The 17,488-nt window shown below is 41.7% G+C and overlaps 1 protein-coding gene and 1 long non-coding RNA gene across 3 annotated transcripts in view; one reads left to right on the top strand and one right to left on the bottom strand.

The window, feature by feature from the left end:
* Positions 1-905: 905 nt before the first annotated feature.
* Positions 906-17,488, bottom strand: part of LOC110529687 (RAC-alpha serine/threonine-protein kinase) — a 43,980-nt gene continuing 27,397 nt past the window's right edge. Inside the window, exons 3-14 of one of the 2 annotated variants that reach the window (XM_021612125.3) lie at positions 12,342-12,470; positions 12,003-12,114; positions 8,804-8,930; positions 8,539-8,670; positions 8,371-8,436; positions 8,185-8,253; positions 7,450-7,575; positions 7,233-7,361; positions 6,854-7,068; positions 5,908-5,995; positions 5,616-5,718; positions 906-4,764 (exon numbers count right to left, since the gene is read on the bottom strand). In XM_021612125.3, coding sequence (XP_021467800.1) covers positions 4,685-4,764; positions 5,616-5,718; positions 5,908-5,995; positions 6,854-7,068; positions 7,233-7,361; positions 7,450-7,575; positions 8,185-8,253; positions 8,371-8,436; positions 8,539-8,670; positions 8,804-8,930; positions 12,003-12,114; positions 12,342-12,470 — 1,376 coding nt within the window. In that variant the 3' untranslated portion in view covers positions 906-4,684. Of the gene's footprint in view, positions 4,765-5,615; positions 5,719-5,907; positions 5,996-6,853; positions 7,069-7,232; positions 7,362-7,449; positions 7,576-8,184; positions 8,254-8,370; positions 8,437-8,538; positions 8,671-8,803; positions 8,931-12,002; positions 12,118-12,341; positions 12,471-17,488 lie in introns of both variants that reach the window. The other variant, XM_021612124.3, reaches the window with a different exon arrangement.
* LOC149981476 (uncharacterized) lies at positions 2,391-17,040 on the top strand. The gene is made up of 2 exons (XR_016497708.1): positions 2,391-2,505; positions 14,974-17,040. It is a non-coding gene; the product is annotated as an uncharacterized LOC149981476 (long non-coding RNA).

The following is a 17,488-nucleotide window of genomic DNA, read 5'->3' as shown; positions in this document are numbered from 1 at the left end:
TGACAGCGAATTTTGAATTGCTGATACGAATTCAAATGTTGCAAAAGTGTGTTATTATTACGGATATTGACTGTGCCTTCTCATCCCACCCGGACTGCCAGGTAGGCCTGGTAAACTACATGTCTGTACCTTTGGATAGCCTGTAAATCCACGCCCTTGATTACATAGTAGCCTACAGGAGGCTATTGAAATTGGTGTAATTTCTGTTAATGGTCAATTATAAATAATGAATTCAAATCAGCTTCCTGTAAAACTATCATGTCATGGATGATTTAGATGCTTAATTTGTCCATTATGTGCCCCAAAAAATCTAATGCTTAACCTTTCATGTCTGTTCTTATTTTGTGATCTTGTTATGATTACACTTTATCCAAGATGGGCCTATCTTGATTAAGATTAACGGCAAATAATGCAACCTTCACTATTTACTACATTCAATAATAAACTGCATAGCCTTTTGAGCCAGAAGATGGCGCACTATGCATCCCAAATATGGCTTTGCTGAAATAGAATTTCCTTGAGGAAATAGCTGAAGAAATAACATCCCAAATGTAATGCAAAATGTCCTTCAAATCTAGGATTGTTTTTTTTTTAGGATAAGGGCTAGGGGCCAATTGAGAATTCAGCAATTGGCTGTGTTGCTCCCTCCACATGGAGCTCCAGAACCGAGCTAGACTCACAGCTGGACCCCGAAAACCCTGTGTTTGTCTCCCTAGACCTCTGCTCCCTATCCTGGGCTGGCCTGGGCAATCTGCACTTGGCTCTGGGCCGCCATTGTCAGCCCAATACAGAGATCCAGAGGATGAGCCAACAAATTATGTGCTGGACAATATTTGTAGGCTACTTGATATACTCTTTATACAAGTGGGGAGCTTGAGTGAATTGAACAAATCAAAATCATAATATTTGTCCAAAAAGTCTTTATTTCTGAATCCCAATGAAAAATAATGCCACATTTATGCCCACACAGCAAATGAAAACATTCTTTGCACAGGAGGTTGGTGGCACCTTAATTGGGGAGGATGGTTTGTGGTAATGGCTGGAGCGGAATCAGTGGAATGGTATCAAATACAGCAAACACATGGTTTACATGTGTTTGATGCCATTCCATTAGCGCTGTTCCAGCCATTATGAGCCTTCCTCCCTTCAGCAGCCTACACTGGTTCTTTGTTCACAAAAGCTGGTGCATTCAATTGTTCAGTTTCTCATCTACAAAGGGGGCATCAAAGGGAATGAAATAACTTAAATATAAATTCTTTAACATTTTCTTACCCCCCCAACTTACATGGTGAATCACCAGGGAAGGACCGGTCGATAAGCAACAATTAGGTCAATGATTTCAAAATAAGGAAGTAAAAAAATAAGTAAATATACAAAACTGGAATGGGTCAACAAAATTAAATATATGTTTTACATTCATTTATCATTTCTTTAACATTAATTATTAATTGTATTGTTCAGTGAACATTTTGAACCATTTCCTAAATAAATAATTTATATTCAGAGGGGTTTCAACTAACTTCAAATTAAATAAGGCCTTAACACTTAACAAACCTAGAATCTAGGGCATCTGGACACAACGTAAATTACCACTAGCAAAATGTGGATACCCTCACTTGGATTCAATTAAGACCATTGAGGTATTTACGTCTCAAATATTTGTGATTTAATATGTAAAAAGTTAAGATTCTCATTTGTTTTCCTTGACTAACATACCATACATAGCCAGTGAGTTTGTGACAAATCACTGATACAAATGCATTGAATTGTTGGCCTCACAGACCTGCCCGCACAATCGCTTGTGTACACACACACACAAATACATAGTCCTCCTTCCTTGATGGTGGATAGTCACAGCCTTGGTGTGTTTCGCTGCACCAGTAACTGTCTATGTACAGTAGCTGTCTGTCTAAAAGGGTTGAGTACTGTAACAGTGACCTCAGTGAGGTGTTGCTAAAAGCATTGGGGAGAAAACACCCAATAACTGGAAAGGATCGCAAAACAATAGAAAAATTAAACGTACAAACAAATAATAGGCTACCTGTTGACAATCTAACAGCAAAGAGAAGGTCAATTTGTTGGTAGAACAGAACATTCACACCATTCATTTTGTACACTCAATTCCAGAGGTTCGTATCAGTACATGAGCATGCCTTTCAGATGATCATATTCCCCAGTTGTCAGTCAGTGGGACTCCGGTAAGGTTAAGGGTCAGGGCGAGGTTGTAAATCTCACACAAACTAAACAAGACTTTGGTCACAGTTCTAGCTAAAAGAAAGACATTCATTTCAAACCATCCATTTTGTATCAGCTTTGCCCAGCCCCCTATGACATCTACCCTCACGAGGATTCCAGTCACAAATATGTTTGCTCCTTATTTCCTCTCATATCACAGCCCTATGTTATTGCACAATTACATTTACTTAGACCAGGTAGTCTTCCCACAGTATACAGAAACTGTCCACCAAGCTAAGGGTCTTCAGAATATGTACTGGAACATGGCTGGTAAGAGTTTTGTTATACATTGTTCGGACTGTGACCTGTGCTCTCAATACCAGATAGTTGTGGAGCAACTGCTTGGTTGGTAAATCGTTTTAAAATCTTTACAGGCAAGCTCCAGACTCTTCCGTTGTTAAAGCCATGCATGTGTCAGCATTCAATGGCATGCTGGTAGAAAAACACATTTGTTTTTTAAAGTTGATTTCTATTATCATCATGTAGCTAGCAGCTAACAGGTCTACGAGCATGGTTCTCTGCTAGATATAAAAAAGTGACTTTTATTAGCTATCTCAATGTACTTTGAAGTTGTATATGTCTATAGCTTTGATAGAGAAATATAAACCAACAAAAGGGTTCCTTACACATGATTTCAACAGAGCCCATTTGTTTAATGGGTAAATGGATATAGTGGCCTTTCTAACAAAATAAGTACGTACATCCAGTCATTTCACCATACAACCTAATATGTATCAGGGAAAATACGTATCTTCCCTACTGTGGTTGCAGCAGCAACTTTTGCCCGCTGAGTTGTACCGGAATATCCAGATTGCTATTCGCATGAAAACAATCTATTTCCCAAATCATAAAAGTAGCCAGATACACCAACACCCCACAAAAATGTCCTTTATAATCACCGTTTTGTGAATTTCACTCTGCGACCACGCCAATTCACAGATGGTGTGATCCCGTTCACCAAACTTTCACTGTACTGTAGTCACTCTAACTAAGGAAAGCTTAGGCCAGAAGGCGAGGGAGGCCAGGAACACTGAAGAAAAGTAGAATAACAGATCATTCTATAGACTCCATTTCAGTACTCTAGTCCTCACTGCTACTAGAAGGTGTGTGTGTTTGGGAGGATCAACATTTGAGAGGTGAGAGACAGCAGGGTCATGTTCAGAAGTCACAAAATAGGAGAAAGCAAACAGGAGGTGCTACGGCAGGGTTGGGCAGCTTTCCAAAAACAAAGTATCTGATTGTTTAGAGTAATAATAGTACAATACACAAGGTGCAATTTTGAAATTAGCAGTTTCTCTTGTTATATCAGTCACTGACAGTCCCTCAATTAGCCCATGTCAGCTAAGATATTATAGATTGGTAGTTAGTCTAACCAGCTATCTAAACTTGTAGTAATTATGGTCAATTTAACGGCCGGGGGCCCCATTTGATTTTATTAGTCACTCTCACTCAGATATATTAAAAACTGCAAAACTGCATATTAAAAACATTTCTCTCCACCCTATGGCAAAATGTGTAGAATTGCTATTCTAACTTAGGGCCCCTCAAAAGGCTAGGGCCGGACTGAGTGCATGTGTGGGTATGGATTTGGGTAAGCAGACCCGCGAGCCACTGCGGCCCCTCGTGATGAGTTCCGTTTTTTTGTGGCCCCCACCCTCACCAAAGTTGCCCATCCCTGTGCTACGGGAACTTGTTTAATAAGAACACATATTTTCATTTTCTATTTCAAAACGTTTTGCTTTGTGGTGCCCTACTGAACACAACCCAGGTGTGGAGCTTTAGTGTTACCTCTCACAAACCTCTGAATATCTGTGAGTCTTTGAGAGCACAATGGCAGTGGTGGCTAGTAGAAGATGGGAAGAAGGAGGACTATTTCTAAAGATCACGCTATGATGTTTCCTTTGCTCCATCAAAATATAAAGCTAATAATTTGTAGAAATAGATAGTGTACCGTTTAAAAAGCTCATTTTCAAAGATTGTTTATAAATGTGCTTCTCTTTTGAGGCTAGCTGCATATGTATCATTGACAGGAAATCATGTTGCCATGAAGAATTAGGTTGGCCGGTCACCACTGTATCTTAGTGACTTTTGACCTCTAGTCCAAGTGTGTTCCTATTGGCAGGCAACCGACTCCTCCCCTCTAAGCAACACAAGTACAGTATTTGAAACACTGGTGACAACAAGGGAGACTCAATAGTCGAAAGTGGCCTTCCACTCCTCATCTCCTCTCCTCATCTGAAGAGGAGAACAGGCTAAGAAGCCACACTAGACAATTGAGATGTTCCCCAACAATTACAGAACAAACAGACAAAAAAGAAGATAAACATGAGTGAGGTCATAGATGGCCTATGAGGATGAGGTCTGTTCAGAGATTGGGGCATTAAGGTGAGAGCAGTATGGTCTATAAGAGGGTGAGGAGAGGGTAGGGGGTCTAGGCTTCGGTTTAGGTTCAGGCTGTTCCACTGGCAGAGTAGGAGAACTGGGGGAAGTGGGGTCTCCTGTCGCTGTCGAAAGACTCCATGCTGTCATCTGGGAAGGAAAAGGAGGGCAAGTTCGAGAAACAGAGTTAAAGCAAAATTAATTCAAAACTGACATTCATGTTCCAAAATAATAAAACTCAACAACAAAGCAATTAAGGCAAATTGTGGTTTAACTAGTAGTATGAAAGCTACTAAGCCCACTAGGGGTAGTCATTGTGCTATAAATCCATAAACTCTTTAAAGCAGGGGTGTCAAACATATGGCCCGCAGGGGCACAAATTACTGCACTCAGTATCAGAAAATAGGCTGATCCTCTTTGAAGTCTTGTAGATCGATGCATTGCACGTTTTTTGTTTATACAGCCTTTTTGGATAAACTACCACCAGATATCAAACATCGTCTCAGGCTAACTCTGGAGATCCCTTTGATCTCAACAGAGTTAGGTAAATCTGCCTTTAGCCATTTTGCACCTTGCTTGTGGAATGGTGTACAGAGTTTGCTGAAATTGGACGAATTAGTGCCTCTAAAGCGAGAAGCGGGCAGGCGAAACAAGCAGAGAGGCGGATGAGAAGAACGGGACAGGCAAAGCAGTGACTGTATTCTAGCAGGATAGTCCATCTCTCCAATCATCTTCGCTGATAGCGATGTTGTGTTTCCATGAGTGGATTTTTATTTTACCTTTATTTAACTAGGCGAGTCAGTTAAGAACAAATTCTTATTTACAATGACCGCCTAACCGGGAAACAGTGGGTTAACAACCTTGTTCAGGGGTAGAACGACCTTGTCAGCTCAGGGATTCGATCCAGCAACCTTTCGGTTAATGGCCCAACACTCTAATCACTAGGCTACTTGCCGCCCCATATGCTTAACATACAACATATATAAGGGGAGGGAGGGTACTTTGTCCTGGAGGCGTGATGGTGATGGTCTGCCCGGTGAACTCCACATCAAAATAGCGGGTGTCTGTTTCCGAGGTGACCTGGGGCTTGAAGGGTGGGACCAGCTGAGAAGAAAAGGAAGGAGTCATACATGTCATAACACTTGTCATAACCATGAGAACAATGAGAACTAGTGGAGGCTGCTGAGGGGAGGACAGATCATAATAAAGGCTGGAACGGAGCGAATGGCATCAAACACAAGTTAAGGTAGCACCGACCTCTTGCGATGAGAACACATAGAAAGCTAAGGATACCTTCTTCTCATACACGTCTTGCCACTCGATCCCAGCGAAGAACTTGTGCTGCATTATCTCCTTGGCGTCATCAGGCCCTCCACCTAACCTAAAGACACACACACACACACACACACACACACACACACACACACACACACACACACACACACACACACACACACACACACACACACACACACACACACACACACACACACACACACACACACACACACACACACACACACACACACACACAGACTCAGTGTCTTGCACTACTTTACCTATAGTTAAGAGCCTTTCGTTTTCAGGCTGCCATAGCACTTAATTTATTGAATGACCATTGTTACAAGCAAGGTGTTTTGAGGTTGTACTTTCAATCAATCAAATGTATTTATAAAGCCCTTTTCACATCAGCCGATGTCACAAAGTGCTTTACAGAGTGGAGGACAGCTTTAGCACGTATTGGTCGTTAGCACGTAGGGCGCTCCGATTGGTGTTACCTTAGTCAGTGTTACACCTGTGCTGGTTGCCATCTCGTTAGTGGGAAGGCGTTTCATCTGTGCTGGCTCAGGTGCTATTTAAGAGTGTCTGGCCCAGCACTCCAGTTGTCTTGAGAGATGTGGAGGGTCAACACCTTTATTTGGCTCTCCTTATTTGGTTTCTAGAAAAACATTAATTTGTCTGATTTCCCTGATCTAATTTTGCTCCACCTTTTTTGTTTGCTTCCTATCTTTAAGTTTGGTGTAAGATTTTTTTTTGCCTCTTCTTGGGCAAATTTAGTGGACGTCTTTTAGGTTCCAGTTGTTATTGATCCTAAACCCCCCGTTTCGTTTTGGTTGTTGGTCAGTGACTCTTTGTTAGTTCCCCTTCTGTTTAGCACCATTTTTGGTTTTCTTGCTTGGGTATGTAACACCACCACATACACATGCAGAAACATATTTCACACACACCCCTGTCTTACCTCTGCTTGGGGTCCTTCTTGAGCAGGCCAGAGAGCAGGGACTTTCCCTCGGGCCCCAGGGTTCTAGGGAAGCGGATCTCCTCCATCAGGATCAGCTCAAACAGCTTCTCATGGTCCTGGTTGTAGAAGGGCAGCCGACCGCACATCATCTCATACATGACCACACCCAGACCCCACCAGTCCACAGCACGACCGTAGTCATTGTCCTCCAGCACCTGTGTGTTAGGAAAGGGGGAGGTAGAACATGAGTGTCATGTACAGGTGGCTAGTAGATCCTCTGGAAGGGCTTTCAAACCCTTAACTTCTATGTTAATGGTTCTGATTCACTGATGATAGCTTTCTATCAGTGGAAGAACAGGGTTGATGGGTAGGTGTTTACCTCGGGGGCCAGGTACTCTGGCGTCCCACAGAAGGTCTTCATGGTGGCCCCGTCCTTGATGCCCTCCTTACACAGGCCAAAGTCTGTGATCTTGATGTGGCCGTCTTTGTCCAGCATCAGGTTTTCCAGCTACAGTAGAGAGAGAGTTAGGGAGGTTCCAATAAGAACACATATTTTTATTGTCCATTGCGAAACGTTTTCCGACTCCTTAACTTACCTTCAGGTCCCTGTAAACCACGTTCTTCTCCGAGTGGAGGTAGTCCAGCGCCGACACGATCTCCGCTCCGTAGAACCGGGCCCTCTCCTCGGAGAACACACGGTCTCGTGATAGGTGAAAGAACAGCTAGGTGGAAGGAGATGGCGATTGTGTCAATTACATTGTCACGACTTCTGCCCGAAGTCGGTTCCTCTCCTTGTTTGGGCGATGTTCGGCGGTCGACGTCACCGGCCTTCAAGTCATCACCGATCCATTTTTCATGTTTCATTTGTTTTGTCTTGTTTTCACACTCACCTGGTTTCAATTCCTTAATTACATATTGTATATTTTCCCTCTGTTTCCCACCCGTCCTTGTCGGGAATTGTTCGTTGTATGTATTGGTGCCAAGTATGTTATGGTGTGTGGCGGGTTTTTACCCACTTTCTTTATTTTGTATGTTGGTTTTCAGAGTTTGTAAGCATTTATTAAATAACTCCGTTTATACCAATTTCGTTCTCCTGCGCCTGACTTCCCTGCCACCAGCACGCACCCAATTACATACATTTAGGGTCACATAAATCCAACCCATTTCCCCTCACCCTTACCGGTATTAAGTTCACTCCCATCAATTGTCTTACATGCAGATTAAGGAACCATGTCTGTTCTATTTATTACAGTTAATCTGCAAGGTTCAGAGTATTTCACCTCACTGATAAGACCTATAATACCCCAGGTAAAATGCAACACAGTACTCACCTCTCCTCCATTGGCATACTCCATGACGAAACACAAGCGGTCAGGCGTCTGGAAGGAGTACTTCAAACCCTTAATGGTAAGGAGAAGGAAAACGTTTAAGAAACACAATGCTACCCATTTATATTAGGATAACAGCAAACAGAGGGAACACATTTGCTGATGCACACCAATGGAATGGTCTCTCACCGTTAAGAAGGGGTGTTTGGAGTTCTGCAGTACTCTGTTTTCAGTGAGCGTGTGAGCTACTTCATCCTAGAAAAGAGTAAGGAGATGAGCATGATCCAAGTGAAGGAAATACCAGTATGTGCAGACACAAACTGAGACAAAGACACACGCACACACTCGTCTACTCACTTTCGCCACAATCACTTCTTTCTTGAGGATTTTCATAGCGTAGTATTTTCCTGTGGCTTTTTCCTTCACCAGGATAACCTTCCCAAAAGTGCCTTTTCCCAAGAGCTTGAGGTATTCAAAGTCGGGCATAGTCTAGGAGTTGAGAACAGAGTTGGATTCACTTTATTTGACCATATCTAAAACCCTGCCGCTGGTATTTGTCTTGTATTAAAGTAACAAAAAATGCTAAGTAGAAAGGGTTAGGGCTAGGGTTGGGTGTACGCACCACTTTAAGTTTTGGTTTGGTGAGGTACATCTCCATGTCCATGGGGTCTGGCGAGGAGTCCATCCTCTCCTCCTCCTGTTTCTGCAGCCCATCAGCCACCTCCTGGATGGCCTTCGTCCACTGCTCCCTAAGGATGGAAGGAACCAGAGGGGGATGACTCTACGGGCTCTATTTTCGGCTGGTGCTAAGGAAGCGCAAGTGTCAAATGAACATTAGTTTGCAATTTCGTCAAGTAAAAGCAGACGCACTTTCATTTTCCCCACCTTAGGCCAGGTTTGGTAATTTACATGTCTCACATCAACTCGCTTGCACTGAGGTGGGAGGGATGGAAATAATAAGCCAATTTTGGTAAGCGAAAAAAAAAAAAAAAAAAAATTCAGTCAGTGAAACTAGAGATATTTAAGGCCAACCAAAATCTGGTCTTAGCGCTAACTCAATTGGTTACGGCATTGATTTTGCCAGCGGAGGCACAAACAGTAGCCTTACATTAATGTACATCACTAATGTTTTATTCAAATATCAGAGCAGCAAAACAGTCACAGAACTTCCCCTTTCATTCTTTTTTTTCAGCTTCTGTGAAAAGTTTGGACTCATTATCTGTGATGCGCATGAAAGGTGTCTGTAACTGTAGGAAGCCTGTTTAGGAACATCAAGTTATTGAAAAAGACTGCTTATTGTTTTTGTTGATCAAAAAATCTTCCAAATTGTGTCAAATTGGGGGAGATCTGATCGCTGTCTGTGGTGCTTAATCCGCTTGTAGGCTATATTTGCCCATTTGTTTACCTTTCACGTGGCAAAGCATATCAACGGCAATGGTAGGCTATAGCTATATATACACATTACTTGTCAAAAGTTTGGACAAGCCTACTCATTCAAGGCTTTTTATTATTTTTTACTATTTTCTACATTGTAGAACAATAGTGAAGACCTCAACACTATGAAATAACACATGGAATCATGTAGAAACCAAAAAAGTGTTAAACAAGTCAAAATATATTTGAGATTCTTACAAAGTAGCCACCCTTCGCTTTGATGACAGCTTTTCACACTCTTGGCATTCTCTCAACCAGCTTCATGAAGAATGCTTTTCCAACAGTCTTGAAGGAGTTTCCACATATGCTGAGCACTTGTTCGCTGCTTTTCATTCACTCTGTTGTCCAACTCATTCCAAACCATCTCAATTTGGTTGAGGTCAGGTGATTGTGGAGGCCAGGTCATCTGATGCAGCACTCCATCACTCTCCTTCTTGGTCAAATAGCCTTTACATATCCTGAAGGTGTGTTGGGTCATTGTCATTTTGAAAAATAAATGATAGTCCCACTAAGCTCAATCTAGATGGGATGACATTTCGCTGCAGAATGCTGTGGTAGCCATGCTGGTTAAGTTTGCCTTGAATTCTAAATAAATCACAGACAGTGTCACCCGCAAAGCACACCCACACCATCACAACCAACTGCTCCATGTCATCACAAATGGGAACCACACATGAAGAGATCATCTGTTCACCTACTCTGCGTCTCACAAAGACACGGCAGTTGGAACCAAAAATCTCAAATTTGGACTCATCAGACCAAAGGACAGATTTCCACCTGTCTAGTGTCTATTGCTCATGTCTCTTGGCCCAAGCAAGTCTCTTCTCATTATTGGTGTCCTTTAGTAGTGGTTTCTTTGCAACAATTCGATCGTGAAGGCCTGATTCACAGTCTCCTCTGAACAGCTGATGTTGAGATGTGTCTGTTACTTGAACTCTGTGAAGCATTTATTTGGACTGCAATTTCTGAGGCTGGTAACTCTAATGAACCTATCCTCAGCAGAGGTAACTCTGGGTTTTTGTTTCCTGTGGCGGTCCTCATGAGAGCCAGTTTCATCAGAGCGCTCAATGGTTTTTGCAACTGCACTTGAAGACTTTCAAAGTTCTTGAAATGTTCAGCATTGACTGACCTTCAAGTCTTAAAGTAATGATGGACTGTCATTTTGCTTATTCAAGCTGTTCTTGCCATAATATGGACTTGGTCTTTTACCAAATAGGGCTATCTTCTGTCTACCACCCCTACCTTATCACAACACAACTGATTGGCTCAAACGTATTAAGGAAAGAAATTCCACAAATTAACTTTTCACAAATTAACTTTTTCACTGTTAATTGAAATGCATTCCAGGTGACTACCTCATGAAGCTGGTTGAGAGAATGCCAAGAGTGTGCAAAGCTGTCACCAAGGAAAAGGGTGGCTACTTCGAAGAACCTCAAATATAAAATATATTTTGATATTCTTTGACACTTTTTTGGTTACAAAAATGATTCCATACATGTTATTTCATAGTTTTGATGTCTTCACTATTATTCTACAATGTAGAAAATAGTTTTAAAAAATTAAGAAAAAGCCTTGAATGAGTAGGTGTGTCCAAACTTTTGACTGGTACTGTATATTTGGGAGCAGTATAACAGTGAGTGGACATTCCCACTTTCTCCTTACAGTTGATCTTCTTCCAGCTCCTATGAAAAGTTTGGATGTGTGTAAAACCCTCCATATTCTACGTCGTCTTAGGCCTAATATCATATGCCCACGTGGAAGAATTATGGTGCCTGTAACTGTATTTAGACAGCCTTTTTAAAACAAGTTGTTGTTTTTTGTTAAAAATGTTTTATTAGAATTATTCACTGTCTTTTTAGGTCTCATCAATAATGAATTTAATATTGATTATTGACCATGTTTGGCATGTCCATGGCTCAGACATAATGCATTTTACAGTAGGCCTATTTCAGTGTGAATCCATTTTGAAGCCGTGCAATTTCTTATGCTCAACATATTTAGAAAATATGGGATAGGCCTACATTTATTTTTTTTGTTTCTGTAGGCTATTTAACAAACTAGGCTACAACAGACTAACACTCGAATTGGAGTTGTGAAAACACAATATATAAAATCCTTTACATACACAACTTGAAGCATCCACATATTTAGCCATGGAGCACATTCTGGTTGGCCAGCCAGGGATCAAGCCTAGACACACCCACAAGTTACTTATCAATCAAAACCCAGCCCTTTCGCGACACCGTCAGCTACTGCGCCCATAATTCTGGTTGTGAAAATAGCTAAAGTACTTCAGACACACCCCTGACCCAACCACCAGCGCTAAGATTTACCATTATGTTAGGTTCGTTAAAATAGAGTCCTGTGTGTGCACGTGTGTAACCTACCTCTCCTCGGGGCTATCCACGTGGAAGGTGCGCTCTATGACAGTGGTCCACTGCAGGCAGCGGATGATGAATGTGTTGGGCTTAGGACGCTCTGTTTTCATCAGCTGACATTCTGCTGGTCATAAGGAAGAAGAAAGAGGGAGGGAGAGAAAGACAGGGAGCGAGCGAGAGATATGTCATGCGGTCAAGTGAAACATCAGGGATGCACAGAGTATAGTGCAAGGATAGAACAAAAATGTGGAACCTCGAAGGAACTCGAGGACCAGAGTTGAGAAACACTGCACAACTATTTTGTAAAATGTTGTGGTTAGGGCAGAGAGTGTCATAGGGTTGCCTTACGTGCTACTGAGAAGTTATTGAGTGGCGTCTCCAGTTGGTCGATGTCTTGCGGTCGCTCCTTGTAGCCAATGAATGTACCGTCGCTCTTCAGCAAGAAATACCTGGGTCTCCAAGTCTTTATGTACTCTCCTGAGAGAGCAAAAGAGAGAGACACAGAGAGTGAGCGAGTGCATATCACATCAGAAAGGACAATACTCTGTCAACCTTGGAAAGTGCAATCCTAGAAGAGCATTAACAACACAGCGCTATCGCTAACCCTAGGGTAAGCTAGTAATGATAGCACCTTGGACAAGTGTGTGAGAAAGACAGATTCTCTCACAGTCTGGTTGACCGCAAACTGAGGCCTTTCTCCTGGTGGTTTCAGAGAAAACGGAACTTCTCTCATTAGGCCTTTTCCTTCTCCTTTTTATGTATTTGTATTATTGCTTGTTTATCTCCTCTTTACACATTATGGTGTGTGTTGCCAACCTGTACTGTAGCTTTAAGACAGGCAGCTAGTAAACACGGGGTCTCACCCAGTTTTTTTATTTTTATAACTGTGGCTAGAGGTACTTCTGGTAATCAACAACCAGATTCTAGAAAACAGGAAGTGACACACTAACAGCATGGGTAAACACCACAGTTAGAAAAGAACAAACCCCAATCAGGTCTAATGTCAGTGCTGCTGCTGCTGACTCATTTGTTAACCGCTCAAAGGAGGTGCGATGAGATCAGAATCCTCGGAAAAGAGTTTTATTTTCACACGCACACACTGCAATGGCATGCCTAATGAATAAAGCAGCGGAGTGTGTGCATGCTACCGAGCCTGTGCACGTTTTCGTGTGTGCATGCACGTGGCATGGACCGGATGGTGTTTTCACATAGCCAACAGCTGCAGGTGCACAGGATGCTCCTGGGGCAAAGAGTGAGCTAATGAACAAGCTGTTAACTTATAAAGTCAATCCATCTCTGTCTATTAAGTGTTGTTGCATGGTGCCTGTCTAGACTCACACACCAATGCCACTCATCTCCAACCCATTTCTTTACAAACAGCACATAAGCCTGAAAACATGTTTGAAGGTGCATGTTTTAAGTGGGTGAGCCTATGATAATGTACTGTGCTGTAAGTACCTGTGCAGTGTGCTGCTAAATAGATACTCCAAGGACAGTGATTTCTAGTGACAGAACTGGACAGGTGAAAGCAATCCATCCATACACCTCCACCCTAATGCCAGATCGGTGCAGTTGGGATAAAGGAGGGAAGTCGAGGAAGACGCAGTAGAAAATTGAGATGCACACTAATAATGGATAAATGATGGAGCGCTACCCAGGCAGGCAGGAAGTTCAGTTTATTGGGATCCTCATTTGCTACTTACTACGCAGCAACTACTCATCCTGGGGTCCACAAAACGTACAAATACATGACAAAGTACAGAACAGTAATAGACAAGAACGATATGAGATAGTACATTCAATTCAAAATAAATATGAGTTATATATAGGAAAGACCACAAGATAAAAAATATATATTGACAGTGTACAAAATATTAGGAACACCTACTCTTTCCATGACAATAATATCACCTGTTAAATCCACTTCAATCTGTGTAGATGAAGGGGAGGAGGCAGGTTAAAGAAGGAGTTTTAAGCCTTTAAACAATGGAGACATGGATTGTGTCTGTGTGCTATTCAGAGGGTGAATGGGAAAGACAACATATTTAAGTGCCTTTGAACAGGGTATGGTAGTAGGTGCTAGGAGCACCAGTATGAGTGCGTCAAGAACTGAAACGCTGCTGGGTTTCTCACGATCAACAGTTACCCATCTGTTTCAAGAATGGTCCACCACCCAAAGGACATTCAGCCAACTTGACAACTGTGGCACGCATTGGAGTCAACATGGGCCCGCATCCCTGTGGAATGCTTTCGACACCTTGTAGAGTCCATGCCCCAACGAATTCAAATCAAACTCTAATTGTCACATGCGCCGAATACAACAAGTGTTGACCTTACCGTGAAATGCTTACTTACAAGCCATTAACCAACAGTGCAGTTCAAAAAGATTTAAGAAAATATTTACCAAATAAACTAAAGTAAGAAATAATCAAAAGTAACACAATAACAAGGCGATATACAGGGGGTACCGGTACAGAGTCAGTGTGCGGGGGTACAGGTTAGAGGTCATTGAGGCTGATCTGAGGGCAAAGGGGGGGTGCAACTCAATAATAAGGTGTTTGTAATGTTTTGTTCACTGTGTATACATATTCAGTACAGTTAAATTAGATCTTTAGAAAGAGGAGAGGCTCTAAGATAATTTTTTTAAGTTAAACTTGCTTTTTGCTTGAGTAACCTGTGGTGGCAGAACATTCCATGATGACATGGCTCTATACATAACCGAGCGATGCATTAAATCTGTTTTTGGTTTGGGTACAGTGAAAAAAGCCATAGTGGCATGTCTGGTGGGGTAGGTACTGTATGTCTGTTTGAAGTGTATGCAAAAAGATTATGCATGTGATTAGGCATTTTCAACACACAATTACTTCTTAGTAGTCAGTCAATTTCTCAACCATGAAAGACTATCATGCATGTATTAAATCATCAATGTAATTGTCTGCATCATTTCTAATCCTCCAAATATTACATTTTTTATATATAGAGTTCCTCTGTGGAGATGGGAGAACCTTCCAGAAGGACAACCGTCTCTGCAGCACTCCACCAATCAGGTTTTTATGGTAGAGTGGCCAGACGGAAGCCACTCCTCAGTAAAAAGGCACATGACAGCATGCTTGGAGATTGCCAAAAAGCACCTAAAGACTCTCAGACCACGAGAAACAAGATTCTCTGGTCTAATGAAAACAAGATTGAACTATTTGGCCTGAATGCCAAGCGTCACATCTGGAGGAAACATGGCACCATCCCTACAGTGAAGCATGGTGGAGGTAGCATCGGACTGTGGGGATGTGTTTCAGTGGCAGGGACTGGGAGACTAGTCAGGATCGAGGCAAAGATGAACAGAGCAAAGTACAGAGATTGTTGATGAAAACTTGCTCTCAAGACTGGTGCGAAGGTTCACCTTCCAACAGGACAACGACCCGACACTGTACATATCTGATGTTAGAGAAGCTTCCATTGAAGGATACTGAGTTATATTGGATAAGTAACTCTCCAACCATGCGATGACAGGTGATGTAAAGCCATAGAGTTTTTTTTAATAACAAATGAGGATCAATAACAAATGGAACACTGAAATCTAGCAATACAGCTCCAACTATCATCTTATTATCCATTTATTTTGGCCAATCATCAGTCATCTGAGTCAATGCAGTACAAGTTAGGTGCCCTTCCCTATATGCATGCTGAGTGTCTGTAGTTAGCATTGCATTTGTTCTAACACAACACTCTCCAACAGCTTACTAAGAACAGGCAGCTGTTACAGCCAGCAAAGGGTGCTTTACCATTTTTAGGTAGAAAATACATTTATGTTTGCATCAGAGACCTTATCTAACATCACACACATATTCTCCACATACTGACAATTTGTACTTGTTGGCCTATAGCAGCACCCTTAAATAAGAGACTTCGGGTGTAGCAGGTGAATCTGCATCACAGCACTTCTATTTCATTTGTCATGAGATCCTCTCTGAGCTTTACAGGAATATGGCTCTGAATATATACAGGAACGCCTCCCCCCTAGACATTCCTGTCTTTTCAATATACACTTAACAAAAATATAAAACGCAACATGTAAAGTATTGGTCCCATGTTTCATGCGCTGAAATTAAAGTTCCCAGAAATGTTCCATTAGCAACAAAAAGCTTATTTCTCTAATTTTGTGCAACATTTGTTTACATCCCTGTTAGTGGGCATTTCTCCTTTGTCAAGATAATCCATCCACCTGCCAGATGTGGCATATCAAGAAGCTGATTAAACAGCATGATCATTACACAGATGCACATTGTGCTGGGGACAATAAAAGGCCACTTTAAAATGTACAGTTTTGTCACACAACACAATGCCAGATATGTCTCAAGTTGAGGGAGAGTGCAATTGGCTTGCTGACTGCAGGAATGTCCAGCAGTGCTGTTGCCAGATAATTTAAAGTTAATTTCTCTACCATAAGCCGCCTCCAACGTTTTAGAGAATTTGGCACAACTGAAGAATTTCTGCACAAACTGTCAGAAACGGTCTCACGGAAGCTCACCTGCGTGCTCATTGCACTCACCAGGGTCTTGACCTGACTGCAGTTCGGTGTCTTAACTGACTTCAGTGGGGCAAATGCTCACGATGCTCTGGATCGACAGCGTGTTCCAGTTCCCGCCAATATCTAAAAACATTCCACAGGCCACAATCAACAGCCTGATCAACTCTATGTGAAGGAGATGTGTCGCGCAGCATGAGGCAAATGGTGGTCACACCAGATACTGACTGGTTTTCTGATACAAGCCCCTACTTTTTTTCTTCTCCAAGGTTTCTGTGACCAACAGATGCATATCTGTATTCCCAATCATGTGAAATCCATAGATTATGGCCTAATGAATTTATTTCATTTGACTGATTTCCTTATATGAACTGTAACCCTGTAAAATCTTTGAAATTGTTGTATGTTGCATTTATATTTTCATTCAGTATATGTTATATCCTTGTATTTCTACTGCTGTATCAAAGGTGCTGTCAGCACCTAGAAAAGGCTAATATATAAATTGTATCTTAGATTAGCAAATTATTCATCTCATGAGGCTAGATATATTTATATGAGCTAACTTTAATCCTTTCTGGGGTAGCTTATATAAAACTGAACTCAATGATAAATAGGTTGGATTTCTAATAATTCTATTTATGATAATTAACTAAAGGAATTCATCGATTTTTGAGGAGATTATGTTAAGCAGATGCCTGGTTTAGCTCGGCTGCTGTAATGGGTCCTATGTGTAGCTGGTGTAGAGAGTCAGGCACAGGACAGCAGATATGAGTAATCAACGTACTTTTACTAAAAATAGTCAAATACAAGTACACCATGACAGAACGATAATACAATAAACAATCACTCACAAAAACCCATGGGGGAATAGAGGGTTAAATAATGAACAAATAATAGTGGGTTTGAAATCAGGTGTGTAAAACAAAGACAAAACAAATGGAAAATGAAAAGTGGATCGGCGGTAGCTAGAAAG

Source organism: Oncorhynchus mykiss, chromosome 8 (assembly GCF_057628025.1).
Source record: "Oncorhynchus mykiss isolate SJ-2025 chromosome 8, ASM5762802v1, whole genome shotgun sequence".
Taxonomy (NCBI): domain Eukaryota; kingdom Metazoa; phylum Chordata; class Actinopteri; order Salmoniformes; family Salmonidae; genus Oncorhynchus; species Oncorhynchus mykiss.
This window is presented reverse-complemented; position numbering and strand designations above follow the sequence as displayed.